This window comes from Triticum dicoccoides, chromosome 2A (genome assembly GCF_002162155.2).
Source record: "Triticum dicoccoides isolate Atlit2015 ecotype Zavitan chromosome 2A, WEW_v2.0, whole genome shotgun sequence".
Lineage (NCBI taxonomy): Eukaryota > Viridiplantae > Streptophyta > Magnoliopsida > Poales > Poaceae > Triticum > Triticum dicoccoides.
Window position 1 is genome coordinate 354,010,223 of NC_041382.1, and position 22,907 is coordinate 354,033,129.

Here is a 22,907-nt window from a genome sequence, read left to right on the forward strand (position 1 = left end):
ATCCACGGGGGGATCTTCCCTTAGAAAGGGGGCTTGAATCCAAAGGGGATCTTCTCCGTAGAGGCCGCGGTCTCTCTCGTGGAGTAGATCCGATATGGATGAGCGTAGCTCTATCTCTCAAATGAGCTATCACAACGCTAACCTTCAAATGGTGGAGGTGGAGGAGTATATATAGTCTAGGGCCACGAAGGGGTAAGTGAAGGGGTACATGGGCCTCAGCCCGCAACTGGACACAGCCAGGTACCGGACGTCCTCTGGGGACCGGTCATCCGGTGGCTCGTGGCGGCCGGACGTCCGGTAGGGGCCGGTCGTCCGCTCGTTCTGGCCCGGATGCTGGTGTAGCGGATTTCCGGTCTGGACCGGTCGTCCGGTGGCGTCTGACGTCCGCTCGTTTGGCTCGGGTGCAGGGACACCGGTCGTCCGGTCTGCACCGGTCGTCCGGTGGATCTTCAGGCGCCGGACGTCCGGACCCGACCGGTCGTCCGGTGGCTGGAGCTTCTTCGACAGCTCTTCTTCTTGCGTCTTCGTTTCCACGCTTCCCTCACGGATGGTGTAGGTGTTCCTTGGCGCTTGCACTCCTCCACGTCGTTCGCAGCGTTCCGACAATACCTATGCATGCACACGGGAGAAGTGTCAAGTAGTATACCATCCTCGAAGGGGTCAAGTGAGCACGTGTAAAGGATATGATTCACCTTTGTGTATACGAAGTAGAGATCGCACGTGTCACTTGCCAAACGGACTCTTGACATGGTGATGTCCGTAAGATGCTCCGCATCATATTTGCAAACTGAATTTTCAGATGATTGGTGGCAAATGAAATGTGTTTGGAAATGATAACGTTTCTTGTTGCCTCAAGGTTCTACGGTTTTGCTAGGAAAGAACCACCTGCACATTTATAACTACCGTACGCAAATTCATTGAAGGTATCGATAAACTCATCCAGGTCACGCGAGAGAAAAGAATTCTTTGTTTAATACTCCCTTTGTAAAGAAATATAAGAGCGTTAGGATCAGTAAAGTAGTATATAAGTAGTATATTTCTTTACAGAGGGAGTACGCTACATGCATGATGGTGCTCAAGATGTGCCTCCATGTGTGTGACATGGCTTTAGCTTTAAGATTAGACAAACTGTTTTTCTTTTCTTTCTGAATGAGTGCCCAGGCAAGGGTAGGAGCTCGGCCATTTCATATTGTAATTCTTCTGAGAACTGTCTAGGTAATTTTAAGAATGAATGTATTTATTGAAAGCTATATGCATGGCTTTAACTCTTCAGTGAGGTATTCCGTTAAATCAAATGGAATCCTTTTGGATTAATTTTCACTGTCACGTGGTCTTCGACAATGGGATCCTCTCTCTCCCTTTATTACTCCCATCAAGATATGTAGAAGAGGCCCGGGCATCTCACATCTTTTATTTGTAGATGATACTATGTGGAAACAGATTACTAGATCGCACGTGTAAGAGGAAAACAATCTAATATAAAGTACAGTACGTACTACCCAGCTTACGACGCCCAGACAGAAAAAGGTAAAGCAACTTAGAACAAATCTCAAAGCATATTCAGTTTGGACGCCCAGACAGAAAAAAGTAAATTTATAACAAATCTCAAAACATACTCCAACCTACTATACTGGATTGGACGTGGAAGAGAAAAATACAATCAGAAGCATACACCAACTTGGACTCAGACATGGAAAACATACACCAACTTGGACTCGGACATGGAACCAATCGGGAACCATACACCAACTCGGACTGGCAAAGGTTCTATACTAATATAAATACCCAGCTCTCAGAGATTGAACGCCCAGAGAAAAAAGTGCCACCAGCTAAGTACACGCCAAGCAATCTCCAAGCTACAGCGCCAACCAAAACAAAGGAGCAGTCAAGTATGTTCCTTGTCTCCCGTTTTCGTTCTTCCCAATGAATTCTTGAATCTCACACATGGTATTTGATACTCATCAGTCCTAAAAAAAATGCAAAAATCAACCATGAGATGTAGGATCAAGAGAACAGATTTTTACATAAATTTTCTTTTTCATAACAAAAGCAATATTACCTATGTTTGATGTCCAGTAAAAAAATACCATGTTTCATGCATCTCACATGCCAGGATGCTCATCCGATACATATTGACTTCACATTCCAGGCCAGTCTAGCAACAAATTATCTTGTATTGCATTACAAAAAATTTCTTTCCATCCTGCAGGAAAACATTTGGACCATAATCTCAAATCATGGATGCTAAGGAAAAAAAAGAAAGAGGGATAGAGAGCGGTATGAACACATGACCGATGAAGAAAGGCATGAGAAACTCAAAAAACGCCGTGAAGCCTATCAACGAAACAAAGTATCAGGAAAGACACCAGAACAGAAGGCGGCAAAATGTGCACAAGAAAAAAAAAGATATGCAAATATGCAAATAGAAAAGAAGAAAGCAAGAATGGAACAAATTGAAGCTCACCGTCAATCGAAACGCAACACACCATCCAAAGATTCAATAGCAATGGAGAACCCTGAATATGTCGTAACTGAACAGGAGGAGAGCACTTCTACATTTACTGTAAAACACAGGGATCATGTGGCAGCGGGAGAAAGGCAAGCGTTGCTACACCGTCGTAACGAAGAATTCACAAGAAGACATAAGCAAGCTATTTCTGTATCATCAAAAGAAGATGAATCCATGACGGAAACCTGCAACGAAAACACTCAGCCTCTAGAGCAGCCACAAGTCATGACTTACGGTAATAATCTCAATTTTATACTTGCATTCCAAGTAAATATAAATCTGTCTGTACAACTAACCATCTATTTTGGACAGACATCCCCTCCTCAATGTTTCCAAGCATCAGAGAAACAGATACACCAACACAATCATTATACAATGATGATCACAGTAAAGTAACTATGTGGAAGGACATCCCCTGCACAATGCTTCCAACAATCAAAGAAGTGCATGCACGAATACAATCACTATGCAATGATGGAATCATATATGAGCAAGAAGAAACCATTAAAGAAATAGATGCGGCAGCAAAATCAATGTGCAACGAGGATCAAGGTAAGGTTATCAATTTCATATATGTTCTTTGGCAATTCAAACAAATATATATATATATATATATATATATAGGAAAAATGCATTCTACCACTAAGGGGTAACTACCCCCATCCTTACTGCCGTACGATCTCATCACGGTGTGGAGGATTGATTTTCTTAATGGGTTGCGGGTCGAGGAAAACTGATATTTTTGGAGCCCGATTGGTTGGTTGGCCGGTCCGATTTTCTTGATACTTCTGATCTTTATTTGGTCTTTGCTGTGTATACATAGTACTATAACCGATCAGAGGTAAGGTGCGTTCAGAAAAATCAGATCTGGATGCAACCTAACAATAATCCTCTTTCTCTTTCTCTCTCTTCCCCATCCATTAACAAGATTAGGATCGATGGAAATTACCAAAAGAGATCGAGGTACGCAATAACGTGACTGTTTTCCATTCATGTGTCTTGCTAATTGATTTCCCTTTTTCACGGCCAGGCAGTGGTGCACAACAATTTCGTTTTACTAATGGGCTTGACTTGATCCATCTGCTCTCTCTTTACGAGAGGAAGCTGAATCGGGATAAATCATTAGAAGTAAAAGGAGGTACCGCGGCATGCACCTTTATGTGATTTCCACACACGCATCATGCTAGCTAATTTTTAATTGTTCTTATTTTCATGCACATACATCATGCTAATCTCTTTCTGGCTTTTTTTGTTGTTGTGCATGGATCAATTTTCCCTGTTACTGCACCGCCGGCGACGCAACCTGCGACCATGGCTACATTGTACGGGCTATCCCTACTCAGCCTCAACGAGCACCAACAACCAATCTGTGACTGCTCTGACAGGCGGCGGCGGCACCGATAGTGTACGGCTTCATATGGGACGGAGACCTACGACTTCATCTCTGCCATGACAACAACCCATGGGTCACTGCTCCGCGCGGCGGCGGCGACGACGAACGACTGTACCTGGCCTTACGTGTGAATGGTCTCGCACAGTGGTGGCCACGATGATATACATACAACTGCACACAGCCGACCAGTGACTACTCCCGGCAACAACGACGAACGGCTGCTCACAACCGATGACTGCTCCTGTGTCTAGACAACGATGACTGCTCCTGTGCTCTGATGTGTATATTAAGTTGATCATTAAGTCATAGATTTGTGTATGCACATGCATTAGCACGCATCATCATCAGACAAACAACCCATGTCTTCAAAAAAGTCTTCTAGCTAGTATATGCAGTTGCTTCAAGGTGTAGTATGTCATAGATACTTCATTTAATTTTATACTACAGTTACGTAATTTTTCAAGAGGCAATCTCACAATATACTATAGTACTTGTACCTGTACATGTGGAGAGAACATTTTGAATACGCCTTTCAATATCTTGGTATCTTCATGTATTTTGTTCATTCAGACATACTCTTTATTTAGAGTCTATACTCTTGTCGGAGACACTCTTTTTTTTTTGAAATACACCAACCATATACTCCATTCTTTATAAAATACCATGTACTCCAAAGAACTTCTTTATACACCATACTACTTTCTTCTATATATGTATTTCATACTACTTTTTCATACACTACATTCTTAAGAATACCCTCACTTGTTGAATAAAACTAGGTTTATGAGAAATGAGAAGTATATCAAAAAGCACACGGTCCCCGTGTCCCCATTCTTAACTGAAAATACACATATACTACATACTTTTTCTATGGGACAGGTACTACATACTCTTTTTCTACGGGACAGATACTACATCCTCTTTTTTTATGGGACAGATACTACATACTCATTCCTATATAAAGAGTATATTGTATGGGGCATGTATAACAAACTCATTACTTTTGAGAATGGAGTATGTATAACAAAATCGTCTCTTTCAAGAATGGAGTATGAAGGACACTGATTTTCCAGAGAGTAAAAAGTATATAATCTGATCGTTCACAAAAAAAAGTACATAAGCTGATCGTTGTTGGAACTTGGAAGTACGGGGTAGATATACTAAGCTACTAGTCACTTATCCATTCAGCGTGATCCATGTGCATGTGGCCAAGAAATTAGCAGATTTGTTGTAGGTTGTTGCAACAGTGCGTTCAATTTTCTAATTGGTTAATTAAACAATCTAGTGAGTTGACTGTTAACGGATCCATTTCAACCCGGTAAGACATTTTCGTACATGCACAACGGGACAGGTGGCAGCAAACTAAGTAGGAGGTAACTACCACTGCTTGTAGTTAAAATTTGTCCTATATATATATATATATATATATAATTTTACAACGCAGGTAATGATGGAGTAATATTTGAAGAAGACACAGACGAAAATGAATACATGTTCACTGGTGAAGGTATGCTTAATACAATTAAAATAAATTTGCAACATTACAATACTACTTACTAAATTTAATATGCTGTATATCAAATCAGAGTGGGGCAGAGAAGTGGAAATTGAAATCATAGAAGACGAGGAAGACCTCAACCCTGATCCATATGATCTTGTCTACAGCAACATACCAACAAGCACAAACGTGCTCGAAAAAGAAGAAGATTGTTGTTTCTGCCATGCAACCAAATTCAAGTATGAAAGTCAGGGATTACGCTGCAAAAAAGGACATATAAGACTAGCCAATCCAAATACACCACCGGAACTAATGAGGCTTTGGACAAGCAACGAGTCTGATGCAAGACATTTTCGGCAAAATATAAGATTTTTCAATGGGCATTTCTCGTTTACTACACTATACTGCCAGCTCGACAGAGACACAACAGACATGCGAACGGCCGGTATTTACACCTTTCGAGCACATGGTCAAATATATCACAACATACACTCATTTGGTAATAGTCACTCAGATCCAAAGCATCTAGAACTATACTTCTACGACGATGATCCAAGCTTAGAGCATCGATACCGTCGTTGCCGTGAGGAAATGTACGAGCAAGACAAGCATGTGATTGCAATAATAACAGATATCCTACGCGGTAACCCGTACTCTCAACAGTTTAGGAGTTTGGGACAAGCCCAAAACCTTGAGGACTACAGACTGATCTTGAACCTTGACCAGAGATTGGACCAAAGAACATACAACGAGCCAATCAATTCGGAGGTAGCTGCAGTGTGGATTGAGGAAATGAAAGAAAAGATACTTATGACAGAAATGTAATATTACATGGGAACAACAACGAAAAAGAGCACATTCGATCATATTACGGGTGCTATGATCCGTTATCGTATCCTCTATTCTTTCCAAGAGCTGAACTGGGTTGGCATAGGAAAATCCCGAAGAGGGAAACATGAGAGGAAGATATTGGTGCTGAAAATATCAGTAATGACGATGACCCAGGTAAAAAAAATCAAATACTATTACATAAAAATTCAATTTTCATATATACTACCACCTATGCAACTAACTTTTTATGTTGCAATATTTGCACAGATTCGGCCAATGGCCTATGGGCTAAAAAGCATGGACACGGCAGGAATTGCCGATTGGCCGTGTTGACACGGCGGGATACGGCTGGATACGTGTATCCCCAGTATCCCCTGATTTTCGATTAAAAAAAACCCAGGGACACGGCGGGACACGTACGTGACAAGGACGGGATACGGCCCAGCCCAAAAACAGCCATGGCCCAAAACGAAACCCTATTTTTGCAGGAATCACACGCAGCTCTCCACACAACAACGAGGGACTCCCAGGTCCCAGTCTCTTCTGGATCGAAGCCGCCACCTCCTGGAACGAAGCCGCCGCTGTCTGGATTCGCCGCCGCCGCCGCCGGCGACGCTTGGATCCGACCGGCCACCACACCCCCACACCAGGAGGCAGCAGCCTCTTCTCCTGACGGCAGGTAACCCTCTCCAATCCCTGAACTCGCACCCTCTCCTCCACTTCTTGACCTGTTTTATTCAGATTTGATCTTCCATTAAGCTGCTGGATGTTGTGCTTGCTGCTTGCTAGCTGCTGCTCTTTGAATGCCTGTAGATTGTAGTAGTAGTGTACTAGACTACTAGTGTAGTACTGCTTGTCTGCTTCAGTGCTTCTTTTTCCTAGCTTAATATCATCCTGCTCATGAATGCTTGTAGAGCATGTCATCTGGGAGTGGCACAGCTGGGTTATGTCTTCAACTCTTCTAATCTTCTTTACTGTTCGATGTGTTTTGCAAGATGCAACTTGCAATGACATGGGGGGACAAGAATCAATCAAGCACTTGATAAAAGAGACACAACCGAATGGGGGCAGTATCTCTATTCTAATCTTTTTCTCCTTTATTTTCTGTATTAACTCTATATTACATGACATATTTTTATTTTATTTTATATATGCTCACCGTATCCCCGAATGACTGTATTTGGAAAATGCCGTATCCCGTATCCCTGTATGCGTATCCCCAACTTTCCGTCCCCGTGTCCGTGCTTTTTAGCCTATGGGTAACAATGAAAGAATACTACTGCTATAAATTCCATACACGACCAGGCATATTCAACCCAATTTTGCATGGCGGACGCCTTTTCCAGCAGTTTGCTGTAGATACATACAACAAGATTGAAAGCTCCAGACTGGATTACATCTGGCATAATCAAAAGAAAATAAGGGCTGACCTATACCAAGGCCTTCTAGACAGCATTCAAGCTGGAGAACAGAATGGAGATGCTGTCGGAAAACAGAGAGTACTTGCCTCGTCATTTATTGGAAGACCACGAGATAAACTTCGTCGATATCTCGACGCTATGGCTTTAGTTAGAAAATATGGTAAGCCAGACGTATTCCTAACAATGACCTGCAACCCCAACTGGGAGGAGATAACACATGAACTAGAGAATGGACAAACAGCACAAGATCGCCCAGACATTGTAGTTCGTGTTTTCAGGGCGAAGCTACAAGAAATGAAGAAGGAACTATTTGAGAAGGGCATTCTTGGAAAGGTTCAGGCATATACATATGTCGTAGAGTTCCAAAAGAGGGGATTACCCCATGCTCACTTTTTGCTCATCATGACTCGAAAATACAAGTACACATGTCCAGAGCAGTATGACAGAATCATATCCGCAGAGCTCCCTAACAAGCACAAGTACCCAGAACTATACAAGATGGTAATCAAACATATGATGCATGGTCCTTGCGGTGCATTGAACAAATTTTGTCCATGCTCAAAGAATCGTCCATCATGCAAGAACAATTATCCAAGACCATTTAACGAAACTACGATTCAAGGCAAGGACTACCCAATATATAGGAGACGCAACGATGGCCGGACTGAAACGGTCCGAAATTGCAAACTAGATAACATGTGGGTAGTTCCTTACAATCCCTATCTGTTAAGGATGTTCAACTGCCACATAAATGTTGAGATATGCTCAAGCATTAAAGCCGTGAAATACCTCTTCAAGTACATCTACAAGGGTCATGACCGAGCATCCGTATCCGTAACAGACAAAGTAGACGAAGAAGAAATCGACGAGATTAAGCAGTACAGAGACGCCCACTGGGTGACACCTCCTGAAGTACTGTGGAGAATATATGGCTTCGAACTAAGTAAAATGCACCCACCAGTCTTGCAACTGCAGCTACATCTCCCAAATATGCACATGGTTTCATATCATGGAATGGAAAAATTACAGAATGTTATCGACCGTGAAGACACGGAAAGATCAATGTTGACTGCGTACTTTGAAGCAAACAGATGGTATGCAAAAGCACGAGGCATACTATACAGAGAGTTTCCGGAACATTATACTTGGCAGAGTCAGGGGAAATTTTGGCAACAGAGGAAGCGAGCCGCTGTGTTCCAGGTTGGCAGGATCGTCTCAGCACACCCAGCTGAAGGAGAACGATATTATCTTCGAGTCCTCCTAAACCACATGACAGGCGCCACCAGCTACAAAGACCTATGAACAGTCGATGGACAAGTAATGCCAACCTTTCGAGAAGCTGCAGAAAAAAGAGGTCTCATTGAGGCAGATATCACATTGGATGACTGCATGATAGAAGCGGAGTTGTTTCGGATGCCATCATCGCTACGACGACTATTTGCGACAATCTTGGTTTTTTGCGAGCCCAGCGACATACGCAGCCTCTGGAACCTTGATGCAATGTCAGAGGACTACAGCAGAAATTGCAAATGCAAACACACAGTCGAACAGATGGTTCTGAAAAATATAGAGACATGTTGCACTCAATGGGAAAAGACATAGAATCGTTTCCTCTTCCAGAGATCGACGAACAGCATGAGATGACAGACGACATACCGAGGGAGATCATTGAGGAAACATCCATCGAGGTGGAACCCGAGGACACATCTTTGCATAAGAACCTAAACAAGGAGCAGAAGGAGGCCTACGACGAAATCCTAGCAACAATTGACGACCAAAGTGGAGGTATATTCTTTGTCGATGGACCTGGAGGCATGGGAAAAACTTTTCTTTACAGGGCTCTCTTAGCCACAATACGCAGACAAGGCAAGATTGCTGTAGCGACAGCCACTTCCGGTGTTGCTGCTTCAATAATGCCCGGAGGGAGGACCGCGCAATCGAGGTTCAAGATTCCACTAAAAATAGACGAGGGGGCTGTTTGTGGATTCACAAAACAGAGTGGGACAGCCAAACTACTGAAAGCAGCATCACTAACAATCTGGGATGAAGCATCTATGACCAAGAGGCAGACAGTGGAGGCGCTAGACAGAAGCATGCGGGACATAATGGACAGGCCAGAACTTCCATTCGGAGGAAAAACAGTCGTATTTGGAGGGGATTTTAGGCAAGTGCTACCTGTTGTCCGAAAGGGAACAAGAGCCCAGATAGTAGATTCATCACTACGCAAGTCTGTCCTCTGGAATTCAATGCGTCAACTGAAGCTCGTGCGCAACATGAGGGCTCAAAACGACCCATGGTTCGCAGAATACCTACTACGCATTGGAAACGGAACCGAGGAGACAAATGATGATGGTGAAATACAACTACCTACAATTATATGTGTGCCAAATAAGACGGATGACAATAGCCTTGATAGACTCATCGACAATGTCTACAAAACGGACAATGCTTCCCTAAAAGATCCAAAGTACATCACGTCAAGAGCAATTCTATCAACAAGGAACGACTCCATAGACAAAATCAACCTAAAAATGATTGATCGTTTCCAGGGGGAGGAGATGGTGTACCACAGCTTCGATTCGGTAGAAGACGACCCACATAACTACTATCCACCAGAATTCCTAAACACTCTCACCCCAAATGGACTGCCTCCACATATGTTGAAGCTCAAATTAATTGCCCAATCATACTACTCAGAAACATCGACCCTGCTAATGGACTATGCAACGACACGAAGTTGGTCGTACGTGGATTTCAAAAAAATACAATTGACGCGAAGATTGTGGTGGGACAACACTCTGGAATGCGAGTTTCCTGCCCAGGATACCATTATGCCCCTCTGACAATGACATGTTTCCGTTCAGTTTCAAGAGGAAACAGTTTCCAGTCAAACTCAGTTTTGCAATGACAGTAAATAAATTACAAGGCCAGACAATACCAAATGTCGGCATCTACCTGCCTGAACCGGTTTTCTCACATGGTCAACTATATGTCGCACTATCTAGAGCAACCGCGACATCAAACATAAAGATACTAACAGGTACACATGATGAGAGCAAGCAGAAGAACAAAAAGACCAGCATAGACGACACATACACAAAGGGAGAGAAGAAAAAGAGAAAGAAAAAAACCAGTACAAGCGGGACATATACAAAAAATATTGTCTACAAGGAAGTCCTAACCAAATAGGTAATACAACCTTTCAATTTCTTCTTCAAAATTTCAATTACTACTTGAAAGGATCGTCATTTAAAAAAAATAAAGTGTTTATATTTCAAATTACATTCTTCATTTTCTAACCTTAAACATACTACTTGGATTCTACAGAAACATTGCAGCCAGATGACAACTTCGCAGTTAGAATTCAGAACTTCATCGTCTTCAAGGAGACAAGACTCATTTGTGTATATACAAACAATTCATGATTTCATTCTCATGTACAATGTCCTCAAGAACAAAATCATTCAAAGTTTTATTAATCATGTGTCAACCAAACTCATTGATGGTTTTGCTACAACCAACACTTTACTTTCAATTTAATTTGTGATTATATCCAACTCCCAATGCTTATATATGTGATGTACATAGACTGCTAACCCTGCTCAAACTGAAATACATCTATTTGACATTTAAAAACAACCAGAAAGAATGAATATTCATGCAAAAAGTACCACAAAGTAACAAAACAAATCACAAAGTAACAAAAGGAGAACAGGATCAGATCAAATTCTATTTTTTATGTGATTCTAAAACGACCTAAAAGCTAACCTAGACTACTGATAGTTATTTCACATATTAATTATTATCAAACAAATATTAAAACTAAATCTAATCACACGTGCTTAAGTTGGATCAATATTAATAGGGGTAGGGGGGCTAACACTGCCAATGCCGGTCCCAAGCCCGGAAAAAATTGGAGGGGCCAAAAACAAATTAACACTGCACCTTAAGATCCCACACAAAGCACGGGCTAGAATTTTATATTATACTGTCACTCTGGATTGTTGTATCAATCAGACAGATATGAACTTACTCTGTGAAGACGAAGTTGATGCTTTTTTTTGGTATACTAACATTGGTTTAAAATTTGTTCAAACACTACTCGGTGTTATTCAGAGCTAGAGCGTGAAAAGAAGTTAATGTGCTTGACACATGCAGACGGGCCTGAAGAAACTGGTGGAAGAGAAATGTGTACCTGCTTGAGATGTATCCTCTTAGAAATTACTATTGGATAGTAAACATAAACTGGAACTGCACCAAGCAATTGATTTTGCCACATTGAAGAAGATGTTCAAAACAAATTTGGAGCGGAGAGCCTGCAGATTTGTACCAGAGACACTTGAACAATCAAAGAGCAAGGTGAGATTACAAAACGTAATTAATTAATCTCCATTGCAATCAGAGTGGGGAACAAAAGAGAGAAGAGGGGAAATGACACGCATTACCTTTGCAATATTGGAGGCGACGTCACGGAAGCAGGGGGGTCGAGGATGGGTGTGAAGACCAGCTCCCCGTCGCCCTTCTCGAAGAAACCGAGGACGGGGGGCCTCCGGTGGTGGGCGACGAAGCGGTGGCTGAAGGAGGGGGCGGTGGCGACGCCTCCGCATAGCTTGGAGACGAGGGAGGCGCGGAGGAGCGAGGAGGGCAGCGGGGGGACGCGGAGGAGGATCTCCCCGAGGAGGTCCTCGTCGTCCAGCGGCGCGGCCGTCGGCGGGTGGCGGCGGCGGAGGGCTATCTCGTCGCCGCCGGCCTCGTGGCTCATCTGGATGTGGATGTGGGGCTCGACTGGAGGGAGACGCTTTTTTTTAGAATACTGGAGCGAGACGCATAGGAGGGGTGAGGAATACACGGGCTGGCCTCACTTGAAAAGCTCACTGACCCTTGGATTACGGCCCAACAAACATAGAAGATACGTACAAAAAAAACCTATGCTTTTAACCTAAAAACAATTACCTATGCTTGTTTTGAGGGTGAAAAAAAAAGATGCCTATGTTTTTTTTGTGAGGGTTAAAAAGATGTCTATGTGATTCATAATGTTAGTGTTTCTCTAGAATAACTGATGTTACAGTTTTCTCTCTAACTATTTAGGAGGACGAGCTCTACAGAGATCTCCAAGGAAGCCGGTGCTATTATCCATCGAGAAACCAAACCGGCAGCACCACACCCTAGCGAAGGCGAGCCCCGGCATCGGCCGGCGGCGTCGGTGGCGCTAGAGCCCTAGACGGGTCTGATGCATCTGTTTTTTAAGACAATACTGCGTCTGGTGTTGTGGAAGTGAGTAGACGAAAAAGCAACAGGAAGTGCTCGTGGGCTGGAACGGCCAGATGGATTCAATTAGGCCTTTACATTTTGTCCAGTCACTATTCTAACAGACCAGGAAGACCAAAGTGGGCCTAGCAAATGTAAATATCGCATCGAGCAACATTTTTTCTTCTTCTTTTCGGAAGGGGCAATTCCCCATAGCGGATTTTACCCTTTGGGCCATATGCTCCCTAATGAAAAGTAAAATCAAAATAATATTAAAAAATAACAAATTCTAAAATTTATAGATATTCTGCTTCGACGGTGAAAAAAGTGAAACATTTCACGCCTGGAGGGCCATGGTTAGAGAATGAGGATTCATTTGGAATCTGAGAAGGGAGAGGTAGGAGACGATGGATTTTTGAACTCTAATTGTTGGCTACATGCGCAGCAACGACTCTGAGCTAGCAGCTACCAATAAAACACCTACACTCTAAATGCACCAAAACAATGGCAAAATAAATAAGAAATGAAATATAGTATTCTAAAAAACACCTTCTCAGAGAAAAAAGTAATCGTGTTTTTCTGAACAACAAAAAAATTGATTGAAAGAATATTTCATACACAACTACTATTTCATAGAATGAAATGAAAATGACGAGCTGAAATAGATCATGACAAACATGGTTAGGGTACGCTCAAATGTCAAAGTCCAAAATGAAATACTAAGTGTAACCTTATTTCTAACATTTACAATAATTAAATTAAAAAAAGTCTTGAATAATGGCATATGGAGCATGTTATATCTAAATTTTTGCCCGGTGCAACGCACGGGCATTTGTACTAGTTATTCATATAAATAGAACAATCATTATTCTCCGATTTAAATGAATAACCGTCTCGCTTCAAACAAGATCCAGATATAATGTTCATGCTCAACGCTGGCACCATATAACAATTATTCAGGTCTAAAACTAATCCCGAAGGTAGATATAGAGGTAGCGTGCCGACGGCAATCACATCGACCTTGGAATCATTTCCGACGCGCATCGTCACCTCGTCCTTAGCCAATCTTCGTTTAATCCGTAGCCCCTGTTTCGAGTTACAAATATGAGCAACATAACCAATATCAAATACTCAGGCGCTACTACGACCATTAGTAAGGTACACATCAATAACATTTATATGAAATATACCTTCCACTTTGCCGTCCTTCTTGTCCGCCAAATACTTGGGGCAGTTCCGCTTCCACTGACCAGTCCCTTTGCAGTAGAAGCACGCAATTTCAGGCTTAGGTCCATACTTGGGTTTCTTCCCTTGAGCAGCAACTTGCTTGCTATTCTTCTTGAAGTTCCCCTTCTTCCCTTTGCCCTTTTTTATTAAAACTAGTGGTCTTGTTAACTATCCATTCTTGATGCTCCTTCTTGATTTCTACCTCCGCAGCCTTTAGCATTGCGAAGAGCTCGGGAATTGTCTTTTCCATCCCTTGCATATTATAGTTCATCACAAAGCCTTTATAGCTTGGTGGCAGTGATTAAAGAACTCTGTCAATGACACTATCATCAGGAAGATTAACTCCCAACTGAGCAAGTGATTATGGTACTCAGACATTCTGAGTATGTGTTCGTTGACAAAACTATTCTCCTCCATCTTGCAGCTATAGAACTTGTTAGAGACTTCATATCTCTCAACTCGGGCATTTGCTTGAAATATTAAATTCAACTCCTGGAACATCTCATATGCTCCATGACATTTAAAACGTCTTTGAAGTCCCGATTCTAAGCCGTAAATCATGGCACACTGAACTATCGAGTAGTCATCTCCAAAGCACCGTCATGATCTCCATCGTCACCGGCTTGACATCTTGATCTCCATCGTAGTGTCGTTGTCGTCTCGCCAACTATTGCTTCTATGACAATCGCTAACGTATACTGATAAAGTAAAGCAATTATATGGCGATTGCATTTCATACAATAAAGCGACAACCATAAGGCTCCTGCCAGTTGCCGATAACTTTTACAAAAACATGATCATCTCATACAATAACTTATATCACATCATATCTTGACCATATCACATCACAACAAGCCCTGCAAAAACAAATTTGACGTCCTCTACTTTGTTGTTGCAAGTTTTACGTGACTGCTACGGGCTTCTAGCAAGAACCGTTCTTACCTACGCATAAAAACGACAACAATTTTTCATCAAGTGTGCTGTTTTAACCTTCAACAAGGTCCGACCATAGTCAAATTCGATTCAACTAAAATTGGAGAAACAAACACCTGCCATCCACCTTTATGCAAAACAAGTTGCATGTCTGTCGGTGGAACCGGTCTCATGAACATGGTCATGTAAGGTTGGTCCGGGCCACTTCATCCAACAATACCGCCGAATCAAAATAAGACGTTGGTGGTAAGCAGTATGACTATTATCGCCGACAACTCTTTGTGTTCTACTCGTGCATATCATCTACGCATAGACCTGGCTCAGATGCCACTGTTGGGGAACGTAGCATGCAATTTCAGAAATTTTCCTATGATCACGCAAGATCTATCAAGGAGATGCATAGCAACGAGAGGGGAAGAGTGTGTCCACGTACCCTCGTTGACCGAAAGCGGAAGCGTTAGGTTAACGCGATTGATGTAGTCGAACGTCTTCATGATCCAACCGATCTAGTACCGAACGTATGACACCTCCGAGTTCAGCACACGTTCAGCTCGATGACGTCCCTCGAACTCTTGATCCAGCAAAGGGTCAAGGGAGAGTTTCGTCAGCACAAGGCGTGGTGACGGTGATGGTGATGTATGTGATCCGCGTAGGGCTTCGCCTAAGCACTATGATGCTATGATCGAAGGAGTAAATGGTGGAGGGTGGCACCACACATGGCTAAGAGAACAACCGTTGTGCCTTGGGGTGCCCCTGCCCCCGTATATAAAGGAGGAGGGGAGGAGGCGGTTGGCCTATAACACCCTCGATGCGACTATATCTCCCACGTGTCGAGGCATGACTTAGAGGCATAATCGCCTTGAAGGCATTTGTCGCAAGTTAGGCAATCTTCACAACATCCCATGTAATATATAATAAAAGGGGAGATAACATAGTTGGCTTACACTCGCCACGTCAATCAAGTACATAAATAACATTACATCAACCAAACACTCATGGCCCGACTACGGCGCCAAAATAAAAGATAACCCAACATGCGACACGGCCCCGATCACCCCCAACTGGGCACCACTACTGATCATCAGGAAAGGAAACATAATAACGTTGAGAGTCTTCGTCGAACTCCCACTTGAGCTCAAACACGTCTCCTAGAGCGGAATCATCAAGCCCTGCATCTGGTGTAATAGTAATTTGTGAGCCACATGGACTCAGCAATCTCGCACCCTCGCGATCAAGACTATTTAAGCTTATAGGTAAGGCAAGGTAAAATATGAGTAGAGCTGCAGCAAGCGACTAGCAAATATGGTGGCTAACTTATTCGCAAAAGAGAGCGAGAAGAGGAGGCAAAGCGCGAGCGAGAAACTAGAGAGTAACCTGCGCAAACATTACACCAACACCGTGTCCACTTCCCGGACTCCGCCGAGAAGAGGCCATCACGGTAACACACTTAGTTGATTCATTTTAATTGAGTTAAGGTTCAAGTTATCTACAACCGGACATTAACAAATTCCCATCTGTCCATAACCGCGGGCACGGCTTTCGAAAGTTCAAATCCCTGCAGGGGAGTCCCAACTTAGCCCATGACAAGCTCTCACGGTCAACAAAGGAATAGACCTCCTCCCAAGATGTTCCGATCAGACTCGGTATCTTGGTTCTTCAAGGCACTTCGACAGGTTAAAACAAGACCAACAACACCGCCCGAATGTGCCGACAAATCCCGATAGGAGCTGCACATATCTCTTTCTCAGGGCACACTCAGATTGTCTAAACTTCTGGTAGGCCAGCACAGAGTTGCCCCTGGTAGCCACCGGCGGCTGATAGTTTGGACCAACACTCAGAGGAGCACTGGCCTGGGGGGGGGGGGTTAAATAAGATGACCCTTGAGTCTGCAGAACCCAAGGGAAAGAAAAGGCTAGGTGGCAAATGGTAAAACCAAGGTTGGGCATTGCTGGACAAGCTTTAATCAAGGCGAACTACCAAGGGGTTCCCATTATAACCCAACCGCGTAAGGAACGCAAAATCCGGAAACATAACACCGATATGACGGAAACTAGGACGGCAAGAGTGGAACAAAACACTAGGCGAGAGGCCGAGCCTTCCACCCTTTACCAAGTATATAGATGCATTAAGATAACATAGCAATATAATGATATCCCAATAAGTAAAAAAATGTTCCAACAAGGAACGACCTCCAATCTTCACCTGCAACTAGCAACGCTATAAGAGGGGCTGAGCAAAGCGGTAACATAGTCAATCAACGGTTTGCTAGGACATGGTGGGTTAGAGGTTTGACATGGCAATTTGGGAGGCTTGAAAGCAAGTGGTAGGCATCGTAGCATTGGCATAGCAAAAGAGCGAGCAAGCTAGCATAGCAAAGATAGTAGTGATTTTGAGGGTATGATCATCTTGCCTGCACAGTTGTCAGAGCTGACTGGATCCTCGAAAGAAAACTCAACGGGCTCCTCGTTAGAGAACTCGTCTCCCATCTCCACCCAAACAAGACAAACAAACAACAAGGATACAATCAACCACATGCAAGGACCAAACAAGATGATGCAAAGATGAGATGCTATGCGGGATGCGATGCGGGATGCGATGCGGGATGCATATTCAAGATAAGACAAGAAAAGCAAGAACCTGGCCTCAACTTGGAAGTCCAAGTGTGCCACTGGAAAGATGAGATGAAATCGCTTGAAAATGATATAAAGAACGCCGGAATCGGAGTTACGGTTTGGAAAAGGCAAGCGATTCAAATATGGCCACGTTCTGCGATTTACAGCAAGTAGCCATCTAAATGCAATGAGATGAACAAGCTACAGCACCCAAACAAGACAACAAAATACATGGCAGGGATGCAAGCAAGATGTTTAACAAAAGTCTAACACCGAGCTACGGCCAATTCATCCATTAACAGGTTCAAACAAGCATGGCAAAAATTCATATGGCAAACAGATCTCAGACTTGGTGAAATTAACACTTGTCTGGAATTTCAGATCATGTAGCACTCTTCGGAGCCACGAAACTACATGCTACAGGATTTGAACATGGCAAAGTAAAGCATGGCATGGAGCTACTCAAAGAGCTTAACAAAAGTCCCTTAGTGACCTTGAGCCAAAAGGGATCAGAAAATACAATTGCAAGCATGTGAACATAGCAAAAACATAATCAGTTTTCAGACTTAGTGAAAACTGGCACATGCTGAAACATAACTCAAGTAGGCATGTTTACGAGCTCGATGCACTCACTACGGTGCAAGTTATGACAAGATAAGCATACACCCATCAAGAACACACAAAATACAAGCTAGACATGGCAAGAACAATAACATAGCATGCACGGATCAACTACAACATCATCGGCAAAATTGCAAACAAGTTGACAATCTGCCCAGATTCACAAAGTAGCAAAAGTAGAGCTCGATTGACTCAAGCTAGGGTGCTCCATAATTGCAAACAAAGACATGGATGGATAGAGCACTACAATATTAACAAAACATCCTTACTGATTATCCTCAAAAGAGGCATGGATCATTAGGAAACAACATGAACATATGGCATCATGAGATAAACAACTCAAGGACTTAGTGGAATTGCTAAGTCCCTGAAATCAGAATTACCGAGTGCACCACTTTGCAAGCTTGTGCTAGTCACCACACACATCACAAAAATACATGGGTTGCACCTCTGGAAAGATGACAAACCCTTAACAAAACATATGTAGAACTCATGGGCATAGCATGCACACATTAATCATGGCAAAAATGACAAAAACCTAAATGGAATAGCAGATCTGATAATTATCTCAAGTAGCCCTCTTCTAACAGCGTTTCGGACATCAAGATGAACTCAAATGAAAATGATGCAATGGAATGAAATGATGTACTCTCTGAGATGAACATTTTGATATGCTATATGCCAAAAACGGGGTTACGGATGCAGAGATATAGTATGATGAATATGAGCACATGGATCTGGAATTTAAGGACTTAGTAGAAATTCACCCCGCGAGAAAAGTCAACCCGGGACACGGAAGCCGAGGCGGTGGCGGATCTCACCGGAGAGGGAGCGGGATGGCCGGATCTAGAGCTCCCGCGGCCGGATCTCGACGGCGGCGAGGACGGCGGCTGCGAGGCGGCGACGGGTGAAGGCGGCGGCGACCGGGCACGACGGGGCGGCGGCGCGCGCGCCGGCGAGGAGGCGGAGGCGGCGGAGCGGCGGAGGAGAGGAGCTGCCGGGGCGCGGTAGGCGGCGGCGGTGGAAGCGGGCCGCGGGGGGCGGCGCTGGGCCGCGCGGGCCTCGGCGACGGCGGCGGGGCGCGGCGCCACGTGGCAGGCGGGGAGTGGCTGGCGGCGGTGTCCGGTGCGGTGCGGACAATGTCCGGCCGTGCGGAGACGATTTTTAGGGTTTCGGGGAGGGGGATCCGAGATTTTCGAGGAGGACCTATTTATAGGCATAGAGGGAGCTAGGAGAGTCCAAATGAGGTACGGTTTTCGGCCACGCGATCGTGATCAAACGCTCTAGATGATGGAGAAGGGTTAGGTGGGTTTTGGGCCAAAATGGAGGGGTGTTGGGCTGCAACACACACGAGGCCTTTTCGGTCCCTCGGTTAACCGTTGGAGTATCAAACGAAGTCCAAATGGTACGAAACTTGATAGGCGGTCTACCGGTAGTAAACCATGGCCGCTTGGCAAGTCTCGGTCCAATCCGGAAATGTTTAATCCCCACACACGAAAGAAAGCTAGAAATGACCACTGGAGGAGAACGAAGCGCCGAATGCAAAACGGATAACGGGGAAAATGCTCAAATGCATGAGACGAACACGTATGCAAATGCAATGCACATGATGACATGATATGAGATGCATGACAACGACAACAACACACGGAGACAAAAACCCGAACCCGAGAAAATAAAATAGCTTAACACCGGAAAAGGCAAGAGTTGGAGTACAAATTGGGAAAGTTACAACCGGGGTGTTACAACACTCCACCACTACGAAAGGATCTCGTCCCGAGATCTAGGACTAAAAGAACGCCGAGTACTCAGAACGGAGGTGATCCTCGCGTTCCCAGGTAGCTTCACGGTCGGAATGGTGTGACCACTTGACTTTGAGAAATTTGATTGACTTGTTGCGAGTCTTGCGTTCAGTCTCTTCAAGAATAGGAAGTGGGTGCTCACGGTAAGAGAGATCTTCTTGGAGCTCAATGTCCTCGAAGTTGACGGTGTGGTCAGGAGTCTTGAAGCACTTTCGAAGCTGAGAGACATGGAACACGTCTTGAACATTTGCAAAGTTTAAAGGAAGCTCGAGTTGATAGGCGAGGTCGCCTCTCTTGCTGACAATCTTGAAAGGTCCCACGTATCTAGGGGCAAGCTTCCCTTTGATACCGAAGCGACGAGTACCTTTCATAGGAGAGACACGGAGGTAAACATGATCTCCGATCTCGAAAGCCAAATCACGGTGCTTATTATCATAGTAGCTCTTCTGGCGGGATTGGGCTGCTTTGAGGTTATCACGAATGACTTTGCACATTTCTTCTGCCTCTGTGATTAAGTCATTGCCCAAAAGCTGATGTTCACCGGTTTCAGACCAGTTGAGAGGGGTACGGCACTTCCTACCATACAGAATTTCAAATGGGGACTTGCCCGAACTTGCTTGAAAACTGTTGTTGTAGGAGAATTCAGCATAAGGAAGACAATCCTCCCACTTCATGCCGAAGGAGATCACACAAGCCCTGGGCATATCTTCAAGAATCTGGTTGACACGCTCGACTTGACCGCTAGTTTGAGGATGGAAAGCTATGCTGAAGCGGATGTTAGTGCCCATGGCCTTCTGAAAAGAATCCCAAAAGTTTGAGGTAAAGATGCTGCCACGGTCTGAAGAGATCACTTGAGGAATACCGTGCAGAGAGACAATACGAGAGGTATAGAGTTCCACCAATTGAGCTGCAGTGATCGACTCTTTGATAGGCAGAAAGTGAGCCACTTTGGTCAGTTTGTCAATGACAACGAATATAGCATCATTGCCACGCTTGGACTTTGGAAACCCAGTCACGAAGTCTATTTCAATGTGGTCAAACTTCCATTCTGGAATGGCAAGAGGTTGGAGGAGACCTGCTGGCCTTTGGTGTTCTGCCTTCACTCTTCTGCAGACATCACATTCATTCACGAATTGAGCGATCTCGCGCTTCATTCGAGTCCACCAATAAGCTTGCTTGAGGTCCTGATACATCTTCGTGCTCCCAGGGTGGATGGAGAGGAGAGAATTGTGAGCCTCATTCATGATCACTTTACGGAGGTCACCTTTGGGTACAACAATACGATCCTCAAAGAGGAGAGTATCCTTGTCATCAAGGTGATAGCACTTGTACTTGGGTTGACTCTTGGCAATCCCAATCTTCACCTTTTTCACCATAGCATCAAGAAGCTGGGCTTGGCGAATCTGGTCTTCCAAGGTAGGAGAGACTTGAAGGTTGGCGAGGAAACCTTGCGGAACAATTTGCAGATTAAGTTTGCGGAAAGCTTCACAAAGCTCGAGTTGATAAGGCTTGAGAATTAGACTGTTGCAGTAAGCTTTCCTGCTCAATGCGTCAACAATCACATTGGCCTTGCCTGGAGTATACTCGATACTCGGATTATACTCTTGAATAATTTCAACCCATCGAGTTTGCCTGAGGTTGAGATTAGGCTGAGTGAAGATGTACTTGAGACTCTTGTGATTAGTGAAAATGTCCACTTTTCTTCCCAATAAAAGATGTCTCCAAGTCAAAAGAGCGTGCACAACTGCCGCCAACTCGAGATCATGAGTGGGGTAGTTCTTCTCATTAGGCTTCAACTGGCGAGAGGTATAAGCAACAACTTTCTTCTCTTGCATCAATACTGCGCCAAGACCTTGGAGAGAGGCATCACAAAAGACCTCGTACGGCTTGGATTCATCAGGCGGAGTCAGAACTGGAGCAGTGATCAATTTCTCTTTCAAAGTGTTGAAAGCAATGTCACACTCCGGAGACCAAACGTACTTGACGTGCTTCTGGAGAAGATTTGAGAGAGGCTTCGCGATCTTAGAAAAGTTTTCAACAAATCTTCGGCAATAGCTTGCGAGACCGAGGAAGCTACGGAGTTGCTTCACGTTCTGAGGAGGTTCCCAATTCACAATTGCAGACACCTTCTTAGGATTCACGGCAATACCCTTGGCAGAGATGATGTGACCAAGATAAAGAACCTCATCGAGCCAAGATTCACACTTGGAGAACTTGGCGTAGAACTGATGTTCTCTGAGCTTATCAAGAACCAAATGCAAGTGCTTGGCATGAACTTCCTTGTTCTTGGAGAAAACCAGAATGTCGTCGAGATAGACCAAAACGAAGTCATTGGTGTAGGCGTTGAAGATGAAGTTCATCATGCGAGAGAACATCGGAGGAGCGTTGACGAGACCAAAAGACATGACAGTGTATTCATATGAACCATAGCTTGTCCTGAAAGCCGTCTTGGGAATATCTTGCTCACGGATTCGAATCTGATGATAACCCATACGGAGATCAAGCTTGGAGAATACTTGGGCACCTTTGAGTTGTTCGAACAGCTCGTTGATGTTTGGAAGTGGGTATTTGTTCTTGATGGTCTTCTTGTTCAATGGACGGTAATCAACACAAAGTCGGTCCATCCTTCTTCTTCACAAAAACAACACCACAACCCCACGGAGAAGAACTAGGCCAGATGAGACCCATTTTCTCTTGAATATCGAGTTGCTTCTTCAGCTCCTTCAACTCTTTAGGTCCGAGCTTGTAAGGACGTTTGCACACAGGTTCCGTGCCAGGCTCAAGATCAATAACGAATTCAACTGGCCGGTGCG

General features: G+C 44.0%; 1 protein-coding gene and 2 long non-coding RNA genes across 8 annotated transcripts; 2 read left to right on the forward strand and 1 right to left on the reverse strand.

Moving 5' to 3' along the window:
- Nucleotides 1-1,580: 1,580 nt before the first annotated feature.
- On the reverse strand, nt 1,581-12,749 carry LOC119354573. Of its 5 annotated transcripts, XR_005171070.1 has the most exons (6): nt 12,098-12,749; nt 11,848-11,968; nt 2,806-2,924; nt 2,465-2,694; nt 2,060-2,203; nt 1,581-1,967 (listed from the first exon to the last, which is right to left on the reverse strand). XR_005171070.1 is itself a non-coding variant. In XM_037621288.1 (3 exons), the coding sequence occupies exons 1-2, from the start codon at nt 12,412-12,414 to the stop codon at nt 11,867-11,869; spliced, it is 441 nt and encodes a 146-aa protein (XP_037477185.1). In that variant the 5' UTR covers nt 12,415-12,749; the 3' UTR covers nt 7,512-8,991; nt 11,848-11,866. The 5 variants fall into 5 exon arrangements, 2 of the variants coding, with proteins under 2 accessions (XP_037477185.1, XP_037477186.1); XR_005171072.1 differs by lacking the exon at nt 2,465-2,694; XR_005171071.1 differs by lacking the exons at nt 2,465-2,694; nt 2,806-2,924.
- Nucleotides 6,350-7,364, forward strand: LOC119354575. Of its 2 annotated transcripts, none has more exons than XR_005171074.1 (2): nt 6,350-6,910; nt 7,146-7,364. It is a non-coding gene; the product is annotated as an uncharacterized LOC119354575 (long non-coding RNA). The 2 variants fall into 2 exon arrangements; XR_005171073.1 differs by having other exon boundaries at nt 7,227-7,364.
- Nucleotides 11,890-13,124, forward strand: LOC119354576. The gene is made up of 2 exons (XR_005171075.1): nt 11,890-12,011; nt 12,741-13,124. It is a non-coding gene; the product is annotated as an uncharacterized LOC119354576 (long non-coding RNA).
- Nucleotides 13,125-22,907: the final 9,783 nt, after the last annotated feature.

Excerpts from the sequence above, each read along its gene's own strand:
- LOC119354573 (XM_037621288.1), bottom strand. The coding sequence starts at position 12,414 with ATGAGCCACGAGGCCGGCGGCGACGAGATAGCCCTCCGCCGCCGCCAC. Across the intron at positions 11,991-12,097 it reads TCGCCTCCAATATTGCAAAG|TGTCTCTGGTACAAATCTGC; the intron begins GTAATGCGTGTC and ends TGATTGTTCAAG.